At 43.1% G+C, this 25734-nt stretch overlaps 1 protein-coding gene across 1 annotated transcript in view; it reads right to left on the reverse strand.

Annotated features, from left to right (window-relative positions):
* Window positions 1–25734, reverse strand: part of LOC144823891 (mucin-2-like) — a 209393-nt gene that overhangs the window by 103299 nt on the left and 80360 nt on the right. Inside the window, exons 27-31 of the mRNA XM_078682784.1 lie at window positions 23927–23973; window positions 22002–22196; window positions 20260–20289; window positions 16787–17425; window positions 13443–13475 (exon numbers count right to left, since the gene is read on the reverse strand). Coding sequence (XP_078538910.1) covers window positions 13443–13475; window positions 16787–17425; window positions 20260–20289; window positions 22002–22196; window positions 23927–23973 — 944 coding nt within the window. The remainder of the gene's footprint in view (window positions 1–13442; window positions 13476–16786; window positions 17426–20259; window positions 20290–22001; window positions 22197–23926; window positions 23974–25734) is intronic.

Genomic DNA, 25734 nt, shown 5'->3' on the forward strand with positions numbered 1-25734 from the left:
TGAGCAGTGCTGACCAGCGAGTTTCAGAAACATGGAAGACGGACTGCCACTCCCATTTAACCTCTTGAAGCAGATGTATACAGGCGCGGTTCGTCCATTGGGGCGTGGGGGCGTAGCCCCCCCTGCCCGACGCCGCCCGCAGCTCCCTCATGACAATCATGTCAATGAATCAACATGACGTCAGACCGCCGGGCGGGCGTCATGTTGATTCATTGACATGATTGTACAGGCGGCAACACAAGTACGCATGCGTGGGGACGGGGGGGGGTGAATTTTTACCCGTGCCCACGCATGCGCACTTGTGTTTTTGCGGTGTTGCGCATGCCCATCAGGAGCCCTAATGGGCGTGCTGCGGGCGAGAGGGTACCTGTGCCCCTGGCGCCAGGATTGGCCAGGGGTGCTGTGAGCCTGTGGCGTGTGGGGAGCAGAGCCCAGTGGTGGCGCGGACCGGGACCGGCAGCAAGGTAAGAGTGTGTGTTTTTCTTTTATTTTAAAGTGTGTGGTGCGAGCGTGCGTGTATGCATGAATGTTTGGTGGAGAGTGTTGTGAATGGATGTGTTTGTGTGTATGCGTGTGTGAATACATTTCTTTGAGTGTTGTGTATGTGGGTGGGGGGGGTCGCCGCCGGCCTGAGTGGCCTGGGGCCCGCACTTGCAAATCAGTTTGCGCTTCACCACTGTAAAATGTCACCAGCCGCCCCTGGGTGTATATTGTAAAAAATATCACCTGGTGGTTGAATGTGGCCTTGTGATGCATACAAATGCCTTCATTCTCATTTTCCAAATTAACACTTACAGTATTACAACGAATCACTTGATACTGTGGTGTGGAAAAGAATCATCGGCTGAATCATTACAAGCTGTAGATTGAGTAACACTATTTTACATTGGGTATACTTTCCTTTCCTGGTACGTTTTTGTCTTATGCCAGGTGTAACTGAACTTCTACTCGTGTAACAAAGAAAACCACACGTTTTCGTTTTCGACCCAAAACAGTTGAACAAATAATCAGGCAAAACATCTCTTACTGTTTTTATGTCCAAACGAGAAACTTTTGTGCGGGAAGAGATGCCTGTTATGAAAGGAAACCACATGATGCCGAAGGTATATTACTAGTGTAGGTAGTAGATAGGTTTGGTAATTCGCGCTGACCTTTGGTTAGACCTGTAGTTGTCTTGTGCTTTTTAGACCAATAACCAGTTTTTTGCATAAAATAGGAAACGTCTCCAGGTTTAATATCATTAAGTTGTGGCATTTTCTGCTTTAGTCCAACGTGATAAAATCTAAAAGGGTGCCTATGGTTAACTTTATCAGTACAAAGAGATAGACATTGAAGTATGCACTACCACAAATCGAGGATGTCTGGTCTCACCAATACTGCGTTATCCCGCCTCATTTGGAGGTGGAGAACCATCAAGGGAGGTCATTTAGAATTGGTGGAGTGGGATCACTGCCGTAAACTGTTGGCTAACTTGCTGTATTTAGAATGAGGAAATAAGCTGGGTTTACCCCAGTGAAAACATATCTGCCACTGCCAGCTAAAACCCTTGACATGGAGACCCGTCTGCCACAGTGCAGTCAGGTCACAGTGGTACTTAAGGCAGGGCAGCCAGTACTTTTTATTACCCACTCCGAAATGTAAAATCAGTTCCCCTATCTGTGCAAATGCACCATATCCACCATGGAAACACACTCCGTGCATGTCAGGACAAGGCCATTGATTGTATTTTGCTTCCAGAAACCAATTCCTGCTTTGGGAGTTGGTTTTCAAGAAAAAACGTTGCCAAGTGGGCACATCAAACTTGGCACCCACTCTTCAAAAGATCAGTTCCTTCAATTGTGCTGGGCAAATATCTCTACAAACGATGGACCGTTTAACCAACAACGGCCATAGTCGGTGCTATCAGGCCAGCCAGTGGGCCATCTGCCACATTCTAAACGAGGCTGTAAGATTCCAACGACTCCATTGGCTCGATTGCTGAAAACTATTTGGTGGTACCACCCCCACCTCAGACTGCCTTGTTTAAGGTGTCTGAATGGCAGGTCTCCCAAAATATTTTTGCCCGTTTGAGACTGCAATGTGAAGAAAGGCAATCACAAACAGAAAACAACTACAAACCCTACACGCTAGGAGAAACACACAATGCTTCAGTGTCACTGATCTTTTTTTATTATTTTTGATGTTCAAAAACTAACCACCTCTTCTGTGCTTTATTTCTCAAAATTGTAGAAAAAAATGCAGGTCAGACCACCACATTGTGACGTACTCAATAAGAGCTTCCACTGTGCCAGCAGGAGTACCCGTTTTAAAAATGCGCCAGCCAAGCCAGCAAGGATTTCTAGATGTGGCAGACAGTTCTCTACTGAACCAGCAGATGTGGGGCAACCCTTGTCCCGGAAAGTAGATGAATAGCCTCCCAGGTTCTAAGGGACCCCTTTAGTCCGTGTACTATTCAGATAGTTTTAAAAAAGGAGCAGAGACTACCCACTAGATAATTGATTTCACACATTTTCACACTAGCCCTTTGATGTCACATAATTGCTTTCCTTCTTCTTGCACTAGTTTCACTCTACCCTGGTCTAATCTAATTTAGGAGAAGGCAGTGGCAGCTCGCTAAGGGAGTGCTGCGAGGTGGTGAGGCGGCCGGGTCAGGGTGGTGGGGTAATAGAGTGCGACATAGGACGGACAGGAGTAAGGTAATAAAATAAATAAAACAATTTACCTTCACGCCCGCAGTACGTGCAAGGTAAATTGTTATATTTATTTCATTAATTACCTTACTCCTGTCTGTTGTATGTCGGACTCCACTACCCCCCACCTTGACCCTCCCCCACCCCGCCCCACCGCCCCGCAGCTCTCCCTCAGCGAGCCACCACTGGGAGAAGGGCTCTGCATTCAGAAATAACAGTGGCTGAAGAACAGTGTCCATTCCCACATCCAGCTTGAATACACTTCACAGTCGCACTGAGCTACTTTACTCAGGAAGCATTGTATTTGCACTCATGGACTGATCTCCTATTGCTTATTGTTTTATCTCACATGCATGGGTTCAGTGACTAAATATCGAGGGACATACTATCGAATGCCCAAAATATCGAAGTACAGAATATAAAATCCCTAGCTACAAACAGGTAAGTACTAAAATAGCGAATCCAAAATATCGATAGTTGAAATATAGTTAACTAAAATATCAAATTGTTTAAATGCATTAAAAATAATATAAAAGCAAGTCAATATTAAAAACAATTAAATAAAACATACTTAAAATAATGTAAAAAAGCTTAAAATGTAAAAATAATAAATCTAAGGTAAAAAAAAGTAGGGAATTTGTTGGATAGTGAGAGGGTAAAAATTACTATTCCCACTCCAGTGAGTGCAACAGTAAGGAAAACGTTGGATAGCGTAGGGGTAAAAATTACTATTCCCACTCCAAAGAGTGCAACAGTAGGGAAAGCGTTGGATAGCAGGAGGGTAAAAATTACTATTCCCACTCCAGAGACTGCTACAGTAGGGAAAGCGTTGGATAGCGGGAGGGTAAAAATACTATTCCCACTCCAGTGAGTGCAACAGTCGGGAAAACGTTGGATAGGGTAGGGGTAAAAATTACTATTCCTACTCCAAAGAGTGCAACAGTAGAGAAAGCGTTGGATAGTGGGAGGGTAACAATTACTATTCCCACTCCAGAGAGTGCAACAGTAGGGATAGCCTTGGATAGCGGGAGGGTGAAAACTACTATTCCCACTCCAGTGAGTGCAACAGTAGGAAAAGCGTTGGATAGCGTAGGGGTAAAAATTATTATTCCTACTCCAGGGAGTGCAACAGTAGGGAAAACGTTGGATAGCATAGGGGTAAAAATGGCTATTCCCACTCCAAAGAGTGCAACAGTAGGGAAAGCTTTGGATAGCGGGAGGGTAAAAATTACTATTCCCACTCCAGAGAGTGCAACAGTAGGGAAAGCGTTGGATAGCGGGAGGGTAAAAATTACTATTCCCACTCCAGTGAGTGCAACTGTAGGGAAAGCGATGGGTAGCAACAGTTTGGAAAGCGTTGGATAGCGTAGGGGTAAAAATTACTATTCCCACTCCAGAGATTGCAACAGTAGGGAAAGTAATGATTTAATATTAAAATAAGATTAAATTAATTATCAATACCAATATAAATGTATTTAAAAAACATTACCAATTAATAAAAATGAATTACCAATTAATAATTAATTATCAAGCAATTAATTATCAATACATATAAATACAAATAAATATTTACTTTTTTACAATTAAATTACTTCCCACCCTATTCCCCTATAAACCCACAAGCCGCTCCAAATAATAAATAATACAATTAACATAACTATCAATTAATCAATTCATAAAAATGAATTACCAATTAATAAAAATGAATTACCAAATAATAAAAATGAATTACCAATTCATAATTAATTATCAATCAATTATCAATATATATAAATAAAAAATTATATCTAATTTACTATAATTAAATTACTTCCCACCCTATTCCCCTATAAACCCACAACCCGTAACAGATTTAAATTATGCAAAAATTAAATTACATAACATTCATTACTTTAAAAAAAATGAAACATACATTACAAAAATTATACATAATTTTAAAACATATACTACCATACATAACACTAAAAAAAAAATCGATAGTATGGAAATCAATATTTTAAATTTGATATCATGGAAATCGATATTTCCTACCCCAATTTCGATATTCTGACTAACTATATTTTGGTGATTCGATATTCTGTCCTATCTATATTTTAGAGTCAATATTCTGTCCTGTCGATATTTTGGATTCTATATTTTGGTGTCCACTCTTTTTGCTTTCTTTGTGGAGCCTGCACAGAGGGGGACATCCAACCAATAGGGGCAAAGTTGCCTCCCTCAGCTATGACCACTTCCTGCAAAGTGTGGCATATTTGTGACCCAGAAAACACTGTTCTCCAAAAATCAAAATGAAGAAATTCTCTCCCTATTTTATGTGTCTGTGTAACTACACTCTTCTTCCGGGCCCTCCGTATCTAATTAGGGAGGGTTGGGTGTCCCCCTCTTTTCAACCCATAATGAAGGATACATATGGCAGAACTCCAGGAGCTCCTCATATCACTGTCTGGAACACCTGAAGAAGAAGGAATGACCTGTTGGACCCTTGGATTAAACCACAGGAATGTGTGCATGCAGAAATACTACACCTGCTGCCCTCTCATGGCTCCACAAAGAAAGCAAAAAGAGTGGACTCCCTGAGAGGTGGATCAAAGAAGTGGTGGCTGACCTGCTCCCTGTGACATCTTATCTCCCCATCCCCCTTTCCCTTACTTCTCCTGGGATCAAATCTCCTCCCACCAAATGGCTGTATTGTTTTAGCCCCAGACCTTTTTGCACCTACTTAGTGAGCAGCTTGGCTAAGGCTGTCAGTGGCTGGCCAATCAGAAAAGGCGGCTACAGGGCTGTTTTAGGTAACTTCAGGAGAGCAAGTTCTAAAACTAGTTTCCTGTAGAAGTTATAATAAACCCGACCTTGGCAAGTTGTTGGATTTATTGTAACCATTCATTTGATATGTCTAATCAGATTTTTAGCTAACTCCAATCAAATGTTATATATTACTAAAATGTAATAAAGCCTTCCCATGTCAGCCTATGGGGCTAGTAGCACTACAATGGGGGAAACGACTTTGGCTGTTTTTCCCTACCAGGGCATATAAAACATCTTTTATATTGCCCCTACTTTTCATAACAATATACCCTTCCATTGGGCATCCAGGGCCGACCATAGTGGTGACTTGTATGTAATAAAAAGGTTATTTTGGACTTTGGAAGTACTTTTTATCCCAAAGTCGTATTTGGATATACTTTTTTTTAAATCCAGCTTGCAAGGCAAGTCTGGCTTTAAAATGACACCAGACTCCACAGCAGTGCACACTTAAGTGCATGAAGTCCACTGGGATCTCTAAACCTACATGCCACCATATACTAGGGACTTAGAGGTAGATTGTCCAGGCCAATTATAATTACACCAATTACCATGTAGCTTTTAAGGACACAGCACTGGCCCTGGGCCTGGTTAGTAGCGCATTAGGGTTGGGCCTGGTTAGCAGAGACCAGGGCACTTTCCGAGTCAGTTAACACCAGCATCAGTGGTCCGAAAGAGACCTGAAAATGATTCATACCACTTCGATCAAACTCGACCCAACTGCCCAGTTCCTCTAACCCTAATGCACTGAAGTGAATCATCATTAAAGGGCCGAAGGAAAATAGAATAATACAGAATGTAAACTCCTATGAAGTAGGGAAGTTAAGAAAAAGGCAATAAACGCAATAAATTAGTATATTGTACATCAAAGCAGCAGGTGTTACATTAATATTCCTAATAAACCAGTAAGCCATAGTTCAAATTATGCAACAAGGATTGGCAAAACCAATGGGTCTATCATGGCAAATACAAATTGAATGATTAAGAGTTAAAAAACAATTCTTTGCACCCAACTTCTCACTTTGTATGACAATATTTTTATTGATCTTGTGCACATTCACTTAAAGAACAGTGTGCTTCTGTGCCATGGCTGGTGGGCCAGGAGAAGCAATGGTTCATTTTATACTTTTTCATTGAAAGCATAATCCTTATCTTTCACCTTTAACCTTTAATCTTTTAATTTCTTTTACAAATGCTTGTAAAACAAATGCCTGATTGCCAAGGCTGGACCCATTGCTTTTGCTTGTGTGTGTATGTATATATATTTCTATTGTTGGACTTGGAACTTTTTGCAGGGTCATCCCTGAACTTTTTGCCTTCCTCCTGTATATTTTCTGACCTGGTGTTGGTGGTTTTAGGACTCTGAGCACATTATCACTGTTGCCCAGTGTTAAAGTGTACGTGCTCTCTATGGTAAACTTGGTAAGATTGGTCTTCACCTGTTTGGCCTATCAGTCCCTGGAAAAGTGGTATCATATACCCAGGGTCAGTAAATTAAATGTTACTAGTGGGCTTACAGCGCTGCTTGCGCCACCGACCAAAGTAACCTTTCAAACCTGTCTCAAAGCCTCTGCCATTGCAGGGCCTGTATGCACAGTTCACTGCCGCTGTGATGTGGCAGATAAAGTGGGTTCCACATCTGTGACTCCCCTTTTAATACATATCAGTCACCCCTAAGGTAAGCCCTAGCTAGCCCTATTAGCAGGGTGCGCTGTAGGTAAAAGCTAGGACATGTGCCTTAACTGTGTGGCATGTCCTGGTAGTGACGAACATCCATTTTGGCTTCTCACTACTCTGAGGCTGCCCTCTCATAGGAATGCATTGGGATTCCCTGATATGTGCTTCAGTGGTAATTCCTGATCTGAAAGGAGTAGCATGATCAAGTTTAGTATCTTTGGAATAGTGGTAATACATGCTGGTAATTGTGCTTGCAAATTTATTATCACTATTTTAGAAATGCCACTTTTAGAAGTGCAAAAAGATCAATTGGTGGACAGAATGCAGAACAATGTCATACATTCGCCTCAGTACTGAGATCTGAGCCTAAATCCATCGTTTTTTTGCTCACCATGCCATTCCAGTTTGGACCCAGCCATATGCAAATCAGTCTTGACCATGCGCCCAATGGGAACAGTCCAGCCCGAACTGCCAGACCAGGTCCTCCCTGGACTGGAAACAAGCATCCTAAGACCGGTTTTGGACTTTAAGCCCTCATGAGCCAGGATAGCTTGACTCCAGTGGCATGGAGAGCAGGGGACCCACGTCTGGACATAGTCGTCCCACTCGGTGTGACAAATGCAAAAAGAACAATTGATGGACAGAATGCAGAACAATGTCATACATTCAGCCCAGTTCAGAGATCCGGGCCTAAATCCATCATTTTTTTGCTCGCCATTCCAGTTTGGACCCAGCCATATGCAAATCAGAAGTGGGCATTTTTGTGTGCTATGTGTCACTGTGCCTACCTGTTGTGTATTGCATGTTTGGCTCTGGATGACAGGGGCTGGGGAGGAGCAGTGGCTCCAGAGGGGCTGGGTGAGTCAGCACTAGGCTGATTAGGTCGATCTGCATTTAGAGTAGTGGGAGACGTAGCACCTGACCCTGAATAGGACTGTGCCTGCCTTCCACAATGCTGGCCCCGCCCACATGTGGTGTGTCTGGGGCCAGACCCTACACTAACATAGGAGTTTGTTGTGCACTGTACATATGTTTTCAAGTGCCCCCAGAACTGTCTTCGACCAAGCACAAAGCCCTGTGCCAAGGAGAGAACAAAGACATTGGCAGTATACATATTAGGGCTGTAACCCCATGTGGAGCTGAAGGACTGCTGGGCGAAAGGAGGAACCGCCGTGGGACCCCGCTATTGTTTCCGGGGGGTCCCCAAGCGCTGGCCTGCCTGTGCTCAGCTCTGCCTGGTGTGGCCTGAAGCCTGGAGCATGAGGAGCACCTTTGGCGTGGTTGTGCCCCTCAGTGCTGTGCCACTCATCTAAACTGTGTGATCGGTGCTTTTCTGACATTTCCTGAGCCCGAGGAGAAGGGGCTGCAGAATCGACGGAGATTTTGCGCCGAGATCATTGAAACTAGAAGTCAGACAGCTGTTGCCTGACTGTGGGCGGGCCTGCAGGAGCAAATGAGCAGACGAGTGGGGAACGCTGTGTTCCGGCACCCGTGAAGAGAGGGGGTCCTGCCAACTGAAAGCGCATCACGCTCCTTCTAAGCAAGGAGGGGCCCCTGATTCCCAGCTCCTCGTTAGCTCTTTGCCAAGGATGCTGGAAGCCAGGCAGATGCTGCCTGGATGTGGGTGGGGCTCCCGTGAGGGAGGAGAGCCCAGCGTGGTTGCTAAGGCAGGCGGAAGTGAAGCCTGGTTGTGGACCGGCCGTAGGAAATACCGCCGGAGCGGAAGTCAGGCAAACTCTGTGACTGTGACTGGTTCAAGGCGGGGCTCCCGTAGTGTCAAGGAGAGCCCCGCGTGTTACCGAGATTGGGTTAGAGCCTAGAAAGCTCACCGGATACGCAGGAGAAGGACCAGAGCCTCGCGAGCTCCCTTCTGTGATGTCCTGCCTGCCTGACCCGTGGAGAGGTGTTGGTAGTGGGGCCTGCAAGGCACACTGTTGATGCCTGATTTCTGTCAGAGCTGCGCCGCCGGGTTGTGGGCCCCCTGAACCCCTTGCATTACACACATTGTTTTGGCTGCATCGACAGCTAGGGGGGCCAATTTGGAGTCCTCGTGTTAGAGAAGACACAAAGTAGAGAGAGCCTTGACTTTTGGGACAAAGGGCATTGCAAGGAAGTCCAGAACGGGCACTGGAGGATCAGGCCAGCTGGCCTAAGGTTCGCCCCTATGTTTTGGTAGAGCGGTGAGGCAATTAGGTGATGTTTGCAACTTATCAGGGATTATGGTCCACTGGTGCTAATTTATGATGTATGCCTAATATGCTTATGCCTAATATGTGGTGCTAAGAGCACCCTTCCCAGTTGTTACTGGTTGGTTTCCCTATCTGTACCTTGTGGGTTCTAATGGTTAGGACAGTGGCCCGATTGGCCCTGTAAGTGTATATAATCCCTGTAAAGTAATACCTAGTGCCAGGTGGCACAGTGTATATAAGTGATAACATTCTAATGTGTTTTTGAGTAGTACAAAGGCTATTTATTATATAACCTTGTAAGGAGTTTCTTTTGTGGTGTGCCTAGTGTGTCGCTGCTGTGTGAGTGTTTTGCACAACGCTTTACACATTGCCACTTGGATAAGCCTGACTGCTCGTGTCAAGCTACCAAGGGGGTGAGCAGGGGTTATCTTTGGTGTGTAACTCCCTTGCCCTAGCCAACTAGAATTCCCATTTCTAACATCCATAGATATATTTTTTCTTTTTGCAAGGATATATTAGGAATAGGTTTCTACATTATGCAGTCCCATGTCATTTGTATTAGGAAAACTCTGTAGGCATATTGACATAATGGAAAAATAGGCCATGGAGGACACTGCCTCTTGCAAAATGAGATCCTGCATTAAAGCAGTGAAGGCAATGCTCTTGAGACAGCTGTGCTCAATTCTGAAACTAAGGGGCACATGCATCAACCTATTTAGGAAGTGCAAACGGTGCGAATCGGTAAATTCGGACGTTTGCACTTCCTAAATACGTATTTTGGATGCATCAAACACTTTTTCAATATTCGCATTTTTTTGCATTTCTTAAAAATGCGAATGCATTGAAGGAATCGCATTTGTGCGATTCCTTAAATGCAATGCATCAATTTAAAAAAAAATGCGAATTTTGAAATTGGAAGTGCAAATTAACACGAGGTTGACCCTCGTGTTAATTTGCGAAAATCTTTCAAAATGCAAAAAAATGCATTTTTTACACTGTCATGTTACAGACACACATGTCCTTAGGACATGTGTGTTTGAAACATGCACTTTCAAATACATTTCAGGGGTGCGGGGGGGGTCCTTTGGACCCCCCCTGCACCCTTGGAATGCATCAACAAATTGCGAATTCGTAAATGCCTTCCCATTGATTCCTATGGGCCTTTCGGCCCATAGGAATCAATGGGATTTGCGAAAAAGCAGTTAGGAATTCGGTATTTATTTGCGATTTGGTAAAAATTGCGATTTTTACCGAATCACAAATAAATACCGAAAAAAATGATGCATAGCATTTTGCAATTCTTAATTTGGGATTCGGTAATTTTCGCAAATTAAGAAATGCAAAATGCATGAATGATGCATGTGCCCCTAAGGCTCAACTTGGAAAAGTCATCTTTTGCAGCGTTCCAACACAGAAGGATTTTCGATTTCTACAGAGTTCCATTCAAGTATCCAGTTGCCACTTACAACATCACCTACCAAAGGTTTGCTGGTGATGGAGCGTGATTTTTGTAAAATCAATCTGCTCAACACAATCCACCCGTGCATACCTTTTTTTAATAAATACTAACGTTTGAAAACAAAACATTAACTGTGCCTTATTAAATGTACAACATGAAATGAGCGGCTAGAATAGATGGCTTTCCAAGTTGGAAAAATAATACCATGAAATAGATTGTGTGAGATCACGGAGCATTGATTCAATAATAAGAATGATTGTTAAAACTAATTATCAAAAGAGAATTACCCTGTTTGTCTAATTGAATGTTATTATGTCTCCCGGATTGCTGAAACGTTGATTATTCACTGAAGGAATGCTTCATTCTTTGTGAACGTTTTCATAAGCTTTTAGAAAAGAATTTTTCTTTTGCTAAAGAAATGTAGGCCTTAGGAATACTTGGGGCTGTGCTTTCGTGCTCCTGTCCTTGTAATGTTTCAAACACTTCTTTATAATGTAGATATTCGTTTATTTTCTGAATAAACTTTATAGGTACTTTCCTGTCTAGGCGAAGAATGTACTAGACTCAAATGAAACTGTTTCGACATTTATATACAAATGTAACTGTAGTTCTTCCTCTTCCTCTCTATGAAGTTAAACAAGTTTTAGACAAAGGAAGCTTAGAAAATAGATCAGGAGATCATCTTCCTATAGTCATTGTCCAACGGAGAGGCTTGTAGAGAGTTGTAATAGAAACATTTTATCAGGGATAAAGGAAAAATGTACTATAAAAGTCAACTTTGGGAAAGTGTTCTTCGACTCATTCACAAGATTGGTGACCTGTCCCTGCGTTCATGGTATGCTGTATGCCGTGCTGTTTCCTGATTACTCTTGCTGGCGTATCCTGCAAATTCTGAAGACTTTCCTGAAACTTTGCACATCATCGGCTGTTGATGCTGCTCGTGCTATACCCTAACGGCCGTGGGGTTAGGTTTTCTGACTAATTGCACACTGTGCATTAGTATTTCCGTTTCGGAAGTGAACAGAAATTACGTTGATGTGTTTTTTCTCACTCTCTCTCCTCTATACCTTTATGCTGACGATTTTGGGTATTTGATCTGTTATGCCTGTTGTGGAACTAATCTGTAACATTTGTGAATCAAGTGATGACATTCTATTTTGTAATTGTGATTGATCATTCATATTTTGAATGACAAAGAGAAAATATATTACAAAGGAATAGTGTCTGTCTTTATTCATGAGTTAGGAGTTATTTTGATATGATAATATTGTTTATTGATGTTTAGGCTATTTCTTCATTGTAGGTCCTCATGAGGGAATATCTCTCCGACTTTCACTACTTAGTCCCTTTTACCTCTACCAAAGATCCATCGGAGGACCTTTGATACTGCTAACTGAATAAGAATGACTTATGGGCCAGTCATTAGAGTTACGCTTCTGTTTTATAGTGATTGGTGTGGGATGTAAAGTGATAAAACAAAAACACCGCTTCCGCTGCATCACTCCCATCAAACCACGGAGACCAGAGACACACCACAGGCAGTAGCGGTTGGTGGTAGGAGTGCTGCCGGGCGGTGATTTGGGTAGGGGGAGGGGCAGGGTGGGCGGTAGAACTACCTCCCACCCTGCCCCTCCCCTTCGCCCGGTAGCACTCCTACCACCGACCGCTACTGACCACAGGACACAATGCTGTAAGAGAATGAGAGACCTTAAACGGCAGTGGTATTTATAAGGACTGACTCAAGCCTTCAATTAGCCTTAGGTAAAAAAATGACAAAATAAGTTGCTTTTTCTGATTGATCGTACGATGCATTTCTTCCCAAAATGAACAACATCAGCAGACTATGGACTCACAAACACTTGAGGCCCAAAATCGGCTGCATTGGGCATCTACCCATCTTTCAGTCATTCATTTATCAGGTTCTCTTCCTTGTCTACATTCGCCTAACACACCTCTCAAATGGATGATGTCGAAGAAACAGACTCAAAACCGGAAAATAATTAATTAATGGAACAAATAAATCTGTCCTCTACATTTCAATGTTTGTTGGGACTCGCTACGGGTGCGGGTCTTTTCACGAACTTAGTCAAATCATTTCTGTCTTTTTTTATTCACCTCAACAGGGACAGAGTAAATGCAATGCTACCGAGGGGAACTCAGCCACTCGGTAGCACTCCAAAAATTCCCAAATCGGTGTGGTCTCAATACTTGACTTGAAAGAAAGAGGGAGACTTCATCCGGGCAAAGGATGGCCGTAGGTAAAACAAGTAACAAGAGGGGACTTCAGGGAAGTACCAGGCTATATAACACATCTTGTCCTCCTTTTACCCACGTCATCGACAGTATGCCTTCTTCCCTTTGCCGTAGTTTTTGGGATAGGAGGACACGGCCATACATCGCATCAGGGAATCTCAGGCCGCAGTGAAGCCGAATTCAGAAAAGTGCAGCTCACTCGGCAAAGTACCACAAGGAGCAATGGCAAGCCATATTAATTACCTTAAGTTGCATTACATTAGATTATGTAATTTCAAACAATAATAAAAACCACTGGGACTATAAATGCTCTAGTCCGTCCATTGTCATGGTCGCAAAAAAACACAACATATTCTATAAAGTGGCACTTACTTGTAGGTATTGGAGTTGTGGTGCTGGGCCGTCCTTCATCAAAATGAAAGAAAGAAAGAGCAAAGGTTATTAATTGCATCTCATCATGCGTATACCCAGCTGCACTGAAAGATAAAACCCCGAGCCCTCTCACTGGACCAAGAATGGATACTAAGATTGCATTTAACCATTACTGTGGCATTGAGAGTTGGTGCAGTATTGCAGACTCTGGGTGTGTAAACTTGTACTACACTGACTGCAGAGTAAACCACCTCGATGTATTTGAGATTTGAATGAAATCGAATGTGTCTTCATGACTCTGGCAGCAAAAGCAAGGCAATGACAGTTTCCCTAACGAGGCAGTGCTTAATTTGAGCCGGGGGTTGCAGATGGTGCCAAAATTCACTTATATTAGGGGACCGGAACTTATTTTTCAGACTTTCACCCAGAGCAAGAGAAAAACCCACAAGGCGGAAAGAAGGAGGAAGACAGAGTAAGAAAAACCGTGATAAAGGGAGAAAGCAGGGATGAAAAGGATCTTTCAAGAGGGAAATGGAGAGCGAGGGAGTGCCTGGAGGTGGATTAAAGAGGCATGGGGTGGATTCTAGACTACACAGCCTTGGTATTTGGCACTCCAATCTTCGATAGCACTGGCCAAGGTCTTCTGAACAAAACTTGGGGCAGTGCCACTTTTGATCCCACAACGTATGCACTGCTGGGAGGACAAGACGAGTTTGCCTTTTCCAAGTATAAAAAAAATCCATCTCAAGCTGCAGTAGTGCACGGCAATGAGGCAAAACATTAGAATGCAATAGACACTTTGTGAAAAACTAATTTGAAATATTGTATCCCACCCAGTGCTTAATTTGTTAAACAGTATATTGCTGGTCCAAAAGCTTTCCGCAGAAGCCCACTGTCTGCCCTTCTGAATGTTGACTAGACTTTATTAGCCCACATGCCTCTTTCATCCACATTCTCTACCCCTTTTTCTTATTATTCCAGGTCATTTTGCATCTTTTGTCCCTTTGTTGCTATTTTCATTTATTTCTCTTCCTCTTTCTTTCTACCTTTTTTGCCTTTCTCTCTCATGCTCTGAGTCAAAGGCTGATGATATAAATAAGTTCTGGCTCCGAAAATTGAGTGCCTGTGGGCCCCACCTCCAACTACAGCTCAATTAGGCACAGATCTCACCATTTTATTTCCTTGGTGGCATTGTCACTCAAAATACAATATGCCATCGGAGACGGCAAAGCGGGCTTTCTTCAAAATACACAGTACACAGTACAGAGTCAGCAGAGGTGATGGTAGTGCAAGACTCATGGCACAAAACTGCTCATAAGCCACACATTTGCTTGGGATGGGCACACTCCAGAGATAAGGTACCATAAGTGCCATTGTAACAATGTGACAATGGCTTTGAATCACGCCAGACCAGGTTTAGAACTTGACTAAAGACGAACATCAACCAAGTCTGTGGCAAAGCTACAAATGAATGAGGCAGGATGAGAAGGAGCTGTCAGGATGAATTTTCCAGAAAGGCTAGTTGAGTAAATTGACTGGACCAATAGTTATTGTTCTACAGTCTGGAAAGCGCATATGAACTTTTTTGCCCATCCTGCAGTTACATTCTCTCACACTGAATCACTGACTGGAATAGGTATTAAAAATATGCCCATTACAGAATATTTTCGTTTTTTAGTGAGAGAGACACTTTTTGACGATTGAAACCGACACAGGTTAATGATCAAGAAAAGTTGCTATAGGGCGGGGGTGGCTCCTCCATGTGGGCGCAGCAAAGTCACCCCACTACTTTCTTGCAGTGCGAGAAGCAGAAACATAAAATGGTATTATAAATACCATTTTATGTTTGTGCTTCTCGCACTGCAAGAAAGCAGAATGATTTGGTGGGGGGGCAGTTAAGCGGGTCTGCTCAAGGGCAGGGGAGGAGTGGCTAGCCCAATGCTGTTGGTCCTGACTGGGGCCGACCAAACCAGTCTTGTGCACTCTCCCTTTTCTCCATGTAGGCTGCATGAAGCCTACATGGAGAAAATGGCCTCCCTAAAAACGCCTGTGTGGTCTGCATCCCAAACAATCTGAAACGCTGCCATTGAAGCGTTGTGATTGGATTAGGGGAGGGGAGGGAGACTGCCTGCTTTCTGATCTGCGGGAGCTGAGATGCGCAGGACCCCGGAAAGTATCTTTTTTTAAATTAACCTCCCCCCACTCGCGTTCCAACCCCTCCCGCCCCACACCCGCAAGTCATGCTGGCTGCGACTGCTAAAGGGTATACACTAACCTTACAGATCCCTGGATCTAGGGTGTTTTAACAAGCAAGGGCCACAGTAGTATCCAAAGTTAGCATTTTCACCATTCTGGGATGAAATATGTCCAGTCTCTAAACCAGAAACGCCATGTACTATCCAGAACATTCCGAAGCTCCTCTTTTGCTTTTAGCCGAGGATAAAACGGGATTGGTGGAAGCTATTATGAAATATTGGGAATATCTTAGCTTTTAGTTGGAGTAAAGCTGCTCCAAGGATCCTGGGAAGCCATCCAATGATCAAGAGATCACTACACTTCTCAGTGTTGGGAGTAGAAATGGGATTGCAGCAAACCCCAGTTCTACCTCTTCTGTTTGACAGCCCTTAATTGTGCTGGGTACCATCAAGGGGGTGCTTTGAACAGGCAGAGGAGGTCTAACTGGGAGGAAAGCACCAAAAGAAATGAAAAGCAAGGTGCGTTGCAGGTGATAGTAATTAGTCAAAATAAGTCTGTGAAGCCCAGATGGAAGCTTGACTGAACCTGCACTGTGTTCATCAGTGGCCTAAAAAATTTAGATTTGTGGATAGAGCTTTCTTTTTTAACTAGTCATCCATTTACTCACTTACAGCAATTTAATATTAGATAATTTCAACAAGGGTTCAACAGATTTGTCACAGCAAATGTAAAGAGAGTTCCCATGTCAGACCCTGCAGTCCAGGAAATTCCATCTATATTTGAATACCGCTGAGCTGGTTGGCACAATCCTGATCAGCGGCTCACTGTAAATAATAGTAGTAGTTTGGAAAGAGTGGGCCCTCATTTCAAAAAGCAAAGGATGTCTTACAGAGCAGTAGAGCATTCCAAATTAGTTTCATAAGCTAAATTCCTTAGTGAGCTACAGACAAGGTATGACATTGGTACCTTTGACCAATGTTAATATAATATATTGATATGACTAACTCTGGTTCTGAGCCTGTGCATGTTAAATAATGCAGTTATACCCTTAGTTGTAAATGTAAATTTATACAACAAGCGCTTTGTGTAAATGTTTTAATAAAAGATGTGTACACGGCATCATCTGCACTCAGTTTGCTCAAACCTACCTGTAGTTGTAGTAGTTGGTGTTGTAGTGGTGGGTGTTGTAGTCTCAGTTGTAGACTCTGTTGTAGTGGTAGGTGTTGTAGTTGTAGGTGTGGTTGTAGTTGGTGTAGTAGTGGTGTATGTTGTTGACTCTGTTGTCATTTCTGTTGTAGGTGTTGTAGTGGGTTTTGTTGTTGTGGTGTCAAATGGAGGCTCTGGGGTAGCGGTTGTCGTTGTGGTGGTAGGTGACGTTGTTGGAGTTGTAGTGGTTGGCGTTGTAGTGGCAGAAGTAGTCTTTGTTGTTGTGGTCGACTTTGTGGGGGGTGGTGTTGTACTACTCGGGCACCACACTAGAGCACAGCAGTTGACTCGTATCTCATAGTCATAGCAAAGCTCCCACAAAGACTCGTCTGGGTCTTGGTCTATATTCCGGCATATGAGTCCGAAGGAGACATCGCACTGTAACTTCTGTCCAAGTTCATCCAAGCTCACTTCAGGCTCATCAGCTGACCGGCATTGAATATCATGGGGAGCCCCACAGATCTCGTGTCCTTCCTGCCTTATCTGATCATACGTCTCAAAGTCGCCACCGTCCGGTCCTTCATGTGGCGTGCTGACATCATACCAAGGGCTCCAATTGCAAACGTACTCATAGCCGCAAGCTGCAAAACAAGGAGGAGCCAACATTACCGTCTGACTATGATGGGAGAATATACTACCACAAGCAAAGCACTTCGTCTCTTCAAAAATTTCAAAAGCAAACTGTTTTTATCCTAGCTTTTCTTATACTGATGCACTTTAAAAAAGAATCCAGTGCTAACGTAAAATTTTCCTGCAGACGGCTGCCTACATATGATTAATGTTAACAATGAAATCTTGAAGAGTCACGCTTATGACGTTAGAGAAAAAAATGCATTTTCACCGACCCCCTACTACCTATTAATGTTCTTTGCTCTGTGCCCTATTTCTATGGTGGCTGGTGGCCCTTGGTTCTGTGTAGGACTTTCAGACTCGTATTTTGGGATAAATCTTTAAATATATTATTTCGGAGTACAGTCACACTTCTACAAAAGCAAATACAATTTCGAGGTGACTTCCATATTCTTCCATTAACTAGTACACCACAGCATACACCACAGCTAGAGAATGGTTTCACTATTTATTTTTTTCTACATTTTTTCAGTACTCGTGAACATTACATTAGAAATCCTCCCAAAGTTTCACTTCACAGGTCGCACTGGCATATTGTATGAGCCAGGAGGGTTGCGACCATAGGTGTAGTGCCCTGAGGCCGAGTGCCTTGAGGGGCCCCTTGAAGACCCAAGGTTACCCCTACAGAGCCGATTAAACCCTGATCATTGATGTATTTTATTACCCCATCAGAAGTAAAAGATGCCAGTTTCCTTGCTTGCACCAGGGCCCATGACATCCTTGCTGCGCTACTGGTAGGAGCACACACATACAGACCCGCAGGCCTTGGTGAGCTTGGACAGTTACAGTCCCTGATCGCCACTTTTCCTGCTGCTGTTTCTTACAAGAGCCTGGACAGGAGCAAACATGTTTCAGATCCTGTAGATACCTGGACCTTGGACACTCATTAAAAAACAATGAAAGTTCAAATTACTGTACAGAGGAGATAGTTTCTTTGAGGTGGGGATGGGCAGTTTGAACTGGACTGAGCCACCATCTAATTCCTTATAATACCTCACTCAGCAGTCTGGACTTACAGTCCATGCCATTTTAGGGAACTCTTTAATCTGCGACCAACAGTCCAAATATTTTATAGCATCATGGGGAACCTTCGGAGCCACACCGGATCTGCCTCAGCGAGCACCTTGTACCCCTGTAATTCTAGCAGGCCTTCGGGTCAGGGGCACCTTTTACTTCTAGTTCATGTCATTGACTGGAACCCTTTCATCCATTTGGTTACTGAGGAATAATCATCTAGAAACATGGACACGGCCAAGTGATGCATGTTGTCAGGAACATATATGTTTTTGGAGCTATGAAGATGGTGGTCCAACAAGCCTTGCTGCCTCCGGACCAGTGAGAATTACATTTGAATGTTTAGAATCCTCACAAGCTTTGAAGTATCAGTCCTAAACATGGAGTTTTCACAAAGGCCAGCATCTATTGACATGGAGAATACACTCTATCAACTATGCAAAGATTTCAAAAAGAACCTTGGTCAAGCGCAACACTGACCTCTCTCCAAGAAAGCGGACAATAATTCATCCTTCTTCCTCCTGTCCTCTCTGCTGCAGAAAACATGTCTTCTTGTTTTGCTACCAGCCAGGGCAGAGTATGGCAGAGCTGCCTATGCCATATGTTGGCTGTGTGTAAACTTATAGAGGAGTGTTTGTTCTTTTACCATTCGATTTTACACTCCCTCTTCAGTTGTACATCTATCCAAGAGAAGACTACACAAGTGTCTGCCGGAAGCCAGTGGCAGCATAAGGACCTAGTGCTTGGCCAAGTCTTCGTTCTGCATGAGCCTGGAGAACTGCAGGCACAAGCCTTCATCCTCTTTGAACAGTGGTTCTCTGATTACTCCTTGCAAGTTCTTTCAATTCCCCTGACCTGTAGGCACCCTTTCTTTTAATTATTTAAATAGGGCTTCCGTGGATGATTGACCGTGACCTGGACCATCCTTTGACATTGTCTGTGCTCGACACTTAACAATCTAAGTCTTAATTTCCACAAGCCTACAGTCAGCCACACAATTAGCACATACACTACCCTTTTTCATTTAAGTTAAATATCATAGTTAGTTCATGTTCTAATACCCCCCCCCTCCCGTGGATTTCATATACACCCCAAGCTTGACAGGGAGAGGATTGTCAGTATTCCACACAGAGGTACAGGACTTCCAATGGCCATGGAACAGTCTTACAATGCATTTCTTGACTACAGTCCATTGCGTACTACTTTTTTCCTGTGAATATGTCTAACAAACTCTAAGAAAATGCAATGAAATATCCAGGATTAATATTTTTACCCTGCTTGCTCTCATTTCTTTATGTCCTTCCTTCGTTCCCTAAACACATTGCTAGTTTTCTTGTTTCCTTTTATCTTTTCATTCGCTTCTATCCACTTCATTTTTATACATCTCAAACCTCCATGTTAACTTCATAGTATTCTTCTCACAATCATGCTCACTTCCTCACCTTTTTTCCTCTCACTCTTTGCATTTCCCAACTACTGTTACTTCCCTTCCTTCTGCGCATCGTCTGTCATTTCCTTATACATTCTTCCCCATGTTCCATTGTTAGAATCTTGCATCTAGACTCATATTTTCTATCATCTTGTCTACTCTTTGCCACCACATACAATCTCTGATTCCTTTATTTACTTGACTCTTTGCTTCCATAGTGCTTCTCTCCTTTCTGTTACTAAAACCCCCTTCTGCTGGTGTGATCTCTATATTTCATCTCCATCCCCCTTACTTTTTGTATTTTGTCTTTCCATTTGTACTCATATTGGCAGAAGCACTTACTTGTGGTAGGCAGCGTTGTTGATGTCAAACCTAGAAAAGTGAAGAAACATAAGACACCAATGAGGATAATAAGAGAGCTATCATGGTGGTTTGTATAATGATGGGTTAAGATTTCAGGAGAGAGTTTGCCTAAAGAGAACTTTTTTTCATGTGTAGGAAGATGGAGGCATACTCTAGACATACTTAGATTTATTCTAGGTAAATGTAGGTCTGCTGTATGTAAGCGGAATGTAGATTGCAGTAGATGGGTCCAAGCATGGATCAGGAATCCTACTCTTCAACCAGAGGAAGTATTCTATAGAAGGGGTTTTACCAAACAAGAGGATCTTGTATAAAGGATCTTACAAGATAGACATTGATCCTGTACATTTCATCTCAACACGTCTCACATTTCAGTTTCTGAGTGACGTCACATTACAGGACATAGGAGGTCTGTGATGTATGTATTCTTCAAGACAAGGTAATGAAGCTCCGGTAGAGAACACTCTTGACATATGACTGGTTGTTGGACCCAACACCTCCTCCCAAGTGGCAGTAAACTACCTTAACAGCAGGCTCATGTTTTGTAAGGCAAAGGGCTTGAACTCACAACTGCATGTGAAAGACTATTACTAGCTATGAGACACATTTTAGTGCCTGCATTGACATTCCTCTGACAGCGATTACGTTTATAATGTTAGGGACTTTTACAAAGTCATTATAACAACAAGGCTACTGACAATGTAACATATCATTATTGTATGGAGCTAAAGAAATCATTGGAGCTTTCAGTCACGCACTGAGCAAGGTTACTCCAACTTTTATAAAGCTGAAACAACTCATGATGGAAAAGGGTCCCTCCCTAGTTTACATAATCATTCAATCCGAGATGCAATAGGAAAATCACAAATCTAACCGAAAAATTATTATTCTCTCGTTGTTAACTCCTGCATCTGTTTCCAAAGGTATGTCTAATGCTTACCATTTTAAGTTATTATAGGGTAATATCTTTCTAGAGGTTAATTTTTCTCTGTCAGTGATATTTCTATTCAACATGAGTATCAGTGAGACGGTTTGGCGCTAAGGGCCTGATTATGATCTTGGAGGATGGGATACTCTATCTCAAACGTGACGGATATCCCATCCCTCGTATTACAAATTACATAGGATATAATGGAATTGTAATACTGCGGATAGGATATCCATCAGTGTTTGTAACGGAGTAACCCTGACCGCCAAAATAAGATCGTAATTATTCAAAGCCTTAGATCTTTGCACACGCTTGTAGAACTGGAACATATTCTTGCAGTTCCACTTCAATTGAGGACTTAACAAATGCAAGGAGGCTGCATAATCTCTCCTGAATTTGCAATAATCTCACATGACTTGTATATAATTTCCATTAAAACGAAAGCCCCTGTGTAATTTAATTAAAACCTGTAATTCTCATGAGAATTATGCATATTACATGTAGCAAAAATTATAGAATTTTGCCCACAACTTGAAAGTCCCTCCCAATACCCATGTTTCACATTTTCTCAATAAATGACTCACGGGGTCACTTTTAGTTTTCTCTTTTCTTCTGTACATAAGTTCCTGAATCAATAAAAACCTCCAGCAATAAAAATGTGTCTGTGTGGTCATGATGGAAATTCTAGGTGAACGTTCTTGTCGTCATATCCAGTCAGATGCTCAACAAAAAGATTCTAGCGCTCTACCATAAAACCCTTCATTGAGGTGCCTCATCTCGGTTAAGGTCATACCTGGCGTAGTGGTGGTTGTGGCGGGCGTAGTGACTGCAGTAGTTGGGATGGTGGAGGAAGGTGTAGGACAGGATGTAATCTCCACCACATCCTCCCCATTCTTACACATCACCACAATGCAGAATCCGGACTCATTCTTTTGCAAAATGACCTCTCCTTCTTCATACCGGGTCCCGTTAATCAAGCAGAAGCACGCTGCAAGGAAAAGAACATGTTGTTTCTGAGACGCCCCTTAGTAATGCTAAAACACCAATATCTATGGGAGTTTACATGTATGAAAGTAATACACACATGTGAGAGGGCTCATTAAAAAGAGAGAGGGTTTCAGGAAATTAGGAGGAAGTTGACGAGGAGCCGGGGTGAATACAAAAGAGGTATATCAGAAGAAGGTGATAGCAGGAAAGAATTGAACTTTGTTCAGGTGCGAGTAGCATCGTGAGTGGATACTGACATAGAGGCATTTCTCTGAGAATTTCACATGGTGATCTTGCACCTGGCACCGCCTCTTTTTTCCAATAACGATGAACTGACTTCAGCGGTTATTGGAAAACATAGTTTGTCATGCCTTGCATGAATTGAGAGTTTTTTGTGATATTGTTCCATTATCACCACACAGTTAAACTATTTGAGTATTTGTAACCTACTGACTTCCATTTTAATCAGAGTGAGCACAGAATTACACAGGTCACTTAGTGAATCATAGATTAACTCTAAAATGAAGACATCAATGATAACTGCATTGTATTTTCCACATTGCCTGTAAAATGCCTTCCAATACTAAAACTTGAGTACTTTTCAAATGTGTAAACTCCCATGGATGTCCCTCCTGCTTACGATCATGCAATCAATTATCGTTAATCAGATACCTTTTAACAGTAGCATTCCCCACCTTGGGCACAACGTTTGTGTGAAATGATAAACACCAGGCAGTGAAACAAATCATTCCAGAAATCAACCATCAGTTACCATAATTAAAAAGGAAAGGCTTTCCTCTACCTTTAGCAACGTCACTCACTATGTTTAGTGCAATTAGCAAAGGTTCACCAGCTACCCCCTTGTACACGTGCTAAGTCAAGGAAGAAAGGGCTCTATGTTCCAGGGCCAGCCCTTTAGAGTCTGGCTGCCACTCAGATCAGAGAGAAACCTGACCTCCAAGCTCACTCTCAGACAGTCCATCAGGAGAGTCTCCTGTTAAACTAAATGGTCTATTGTGAGTTGCACACTTTCTCCAACACAGAGCATGATGAGAGGTGATTGAGTTCACAGATAGTGTGCTCCCAAGCATGTAAATAAATAAGTTTAAGACAGCCGCGGCCTGTGCAGGTAAGAGTGGTGGGGCGCGTGTGGGAGGAGGATTCGACAGACGACCACAAGGGAAAATTAAATAAATAATTAATTTTCCTGTGTCGTTTGTCGAAATCCCCCCTACCCGGCCCAACAGCTCTAACCTGCACGACCCGCTGCTGGTTAAAAATGAAGCTATCATCTCATGGGGACTCTTTGATTCTGCTCAACCAGGGATGGACTGGGAACTCAAAGAACCCTGGCAATTTTGTTGGACCAGCCCCCGGTGGTGGGGGATTGAAGTGTGAAGTCCTTTTGCTTTTGTTACTGGAGGCCATTATTACAGCATTGCCTCAAAACCAGCCCTAGTAACTGCTGCAAAACCGTCCCACACTCTTCCAGCCTCCCGAACAAATGCCCGAAGCCTGGTACAGCAAGAACAGCCCTGCGCTGAACTGGCTTATGCAGCTACTGTAACGAAGTGTGTTCAAGCTAGCGGTTTGAATCTGGGCCACTTGATGTGGCCTGTTCACCATTTCACCATGTGCGTCATTAGTTGGGCAATATTAACAAGTCATGCACAACATTTACAATCAGGATTTTAACTCAGCAAGAAGCACTCTGGCAAATAATGCTCTTACCTGTTTCATCATAAGAACAGCTGACACTTGGTCCTGTAGTGCAAATGCTGTAAATAGATTAAAATGTGGATTAGTTATATATTATAAAATATAGCCAGTCTACCACCTACAATTTATCCAACTACAACAGGGCGAGCCTACTCCCATTGGACCTATTTTCAAGATGTTTTTGAAGAAGCAGTGCTTTGATGTCTCAAGGGTCAGGAAAGTTTGTTCCAGGTGTGAAATATTGCATGGAAGAACTGACAGTGACAGGGGAGCTCTGATGATAGTTGTAAGAGGACTGTTCTATTGGAGGAGCTCAGGGAAGAATCATCGGCTCCTGTTGCCCCCTCAGTGGAGGGCAGGACCTAATCCTCAGGTAGGACTCTCTACCTAGAGTCTTTGTATAGGCCTAAGTCACCCTTTGAAGTGAAATTTTTGGGAGTGACCTCCGCCATATTTCTTCAACTGGATGGGTGTCCATTCATTTTGGGTTGTACCTCTGGTTGCAGTATAGAATTCCTGGAAGTCACATACCTCTGAAAGCTCACCCCACTGGGCCACATCTAGTCATGTCAAATGTAAATAATAAATGACTAATTCTTCTCCACCTTGACTAGCCTTTCAAAGGACATGGTCAATTTGGGGCGTTCCCTTAAGCCCGTCAGACTGTTTACAAGAAAGAATGTTGCAGAGACAAGTATCAACATTCATCACTTAAGAGCTATTACACAGCAAACCATCTTAGTGCGGTGATGGGATATGTATGTTATTTCACGGTAGTAAATTCTGTTATGATCTACCCCGGGGCAAAATTCTAGTTACATTGTCAAAGTTGCTTAGAGAGTTGAATATGTTTTTTCTTCAGATACAATTTTAGTCTTAGACTGGTAAGGGGCCTGTATACAAAACGAGTGATGTGCTCCTTCAAGGGCGTACCACCTTACTTAAGGACATCCCCACTTCTCTTGCAGACGTGACAATTCAAAACATGCTTCAGGAGAGATGCACATGCCTGAATGTACGTGAGTTCTTTACTGGAGTCATTTCCATGATTGGCAATTCAACATCAGGGGCCCTAATACAGATAAGGTGCACTTTCCCTGTTTGCGCCATGGCGCTCCTTAAAGCAGGTGCACCAGGTGCAAACAGGGAAAGTGGGCTCTATTAGGAAGAATGTACTACCCCCAGGCCTAAAATAGTGCTGACCCAGGCAGGCGCTTTCAAGAGAAATACGGAGTGGCTGTTTAAAAGATGCTCCGTGTTTCTGTGTGCAGGCGGCACCCACCTGCACTTTCAAAAGGGATTAGAGATTCCCTTGAAGGTGGGTGCAGTGAGGACTGAACCCGCCTGCAGGGGGATGTGTGGGGGTTCATGGGACCCCCTTTATACCTTGACAGGGCTGTCCTCAGGGGTGCACTGACGCTATGCCTCCTTTGGTGCATTTTCATTTTGCATCCCATTCAGTTTGCCTCTGCCCCATGATGGTAATACGGTACAGAGGCAAAGTGATTCCCTCATTTGCAGGGGCCACATCCCCATGCAAATAAGGGAATGCCCTCTCTCTATAGCGCTGGAGTTACATGTACGACAGTGCTAACTGTATTACAGAAGGGTCCACACAATCGTCTGCATTAGTAATAATAATGTTTGCAGAGAGCTTTGCTGTCAGTTCAGACTGAAAATTGTTGCTTTAGGAGAAAGGGACACAAAATGTAATCTCATCCACTTATAAGGATGAATAGCAGGGAGGGAGCGAAGAGGACAATGCAAAAAAACAAGGATGTCTGCCAGTTCCTGGAATCAAAAGTCAGGAGTGGCACTGC

Source organism: Lissotriton helveticus, chromosome 3_1, assembly GCF_964261635.1.
Source record: "Lissotriton helveticus chromosome 3_1, aLisHel1.1, whole genome shotgun sequence".
Classification (NCBI taxonomy): domain Eukaryota; kingdom Metazoa; phylum Chordata; class Amphibia; order Caudata; family Salamandridae; genus Lissotriton; species Lissotriton helveticus.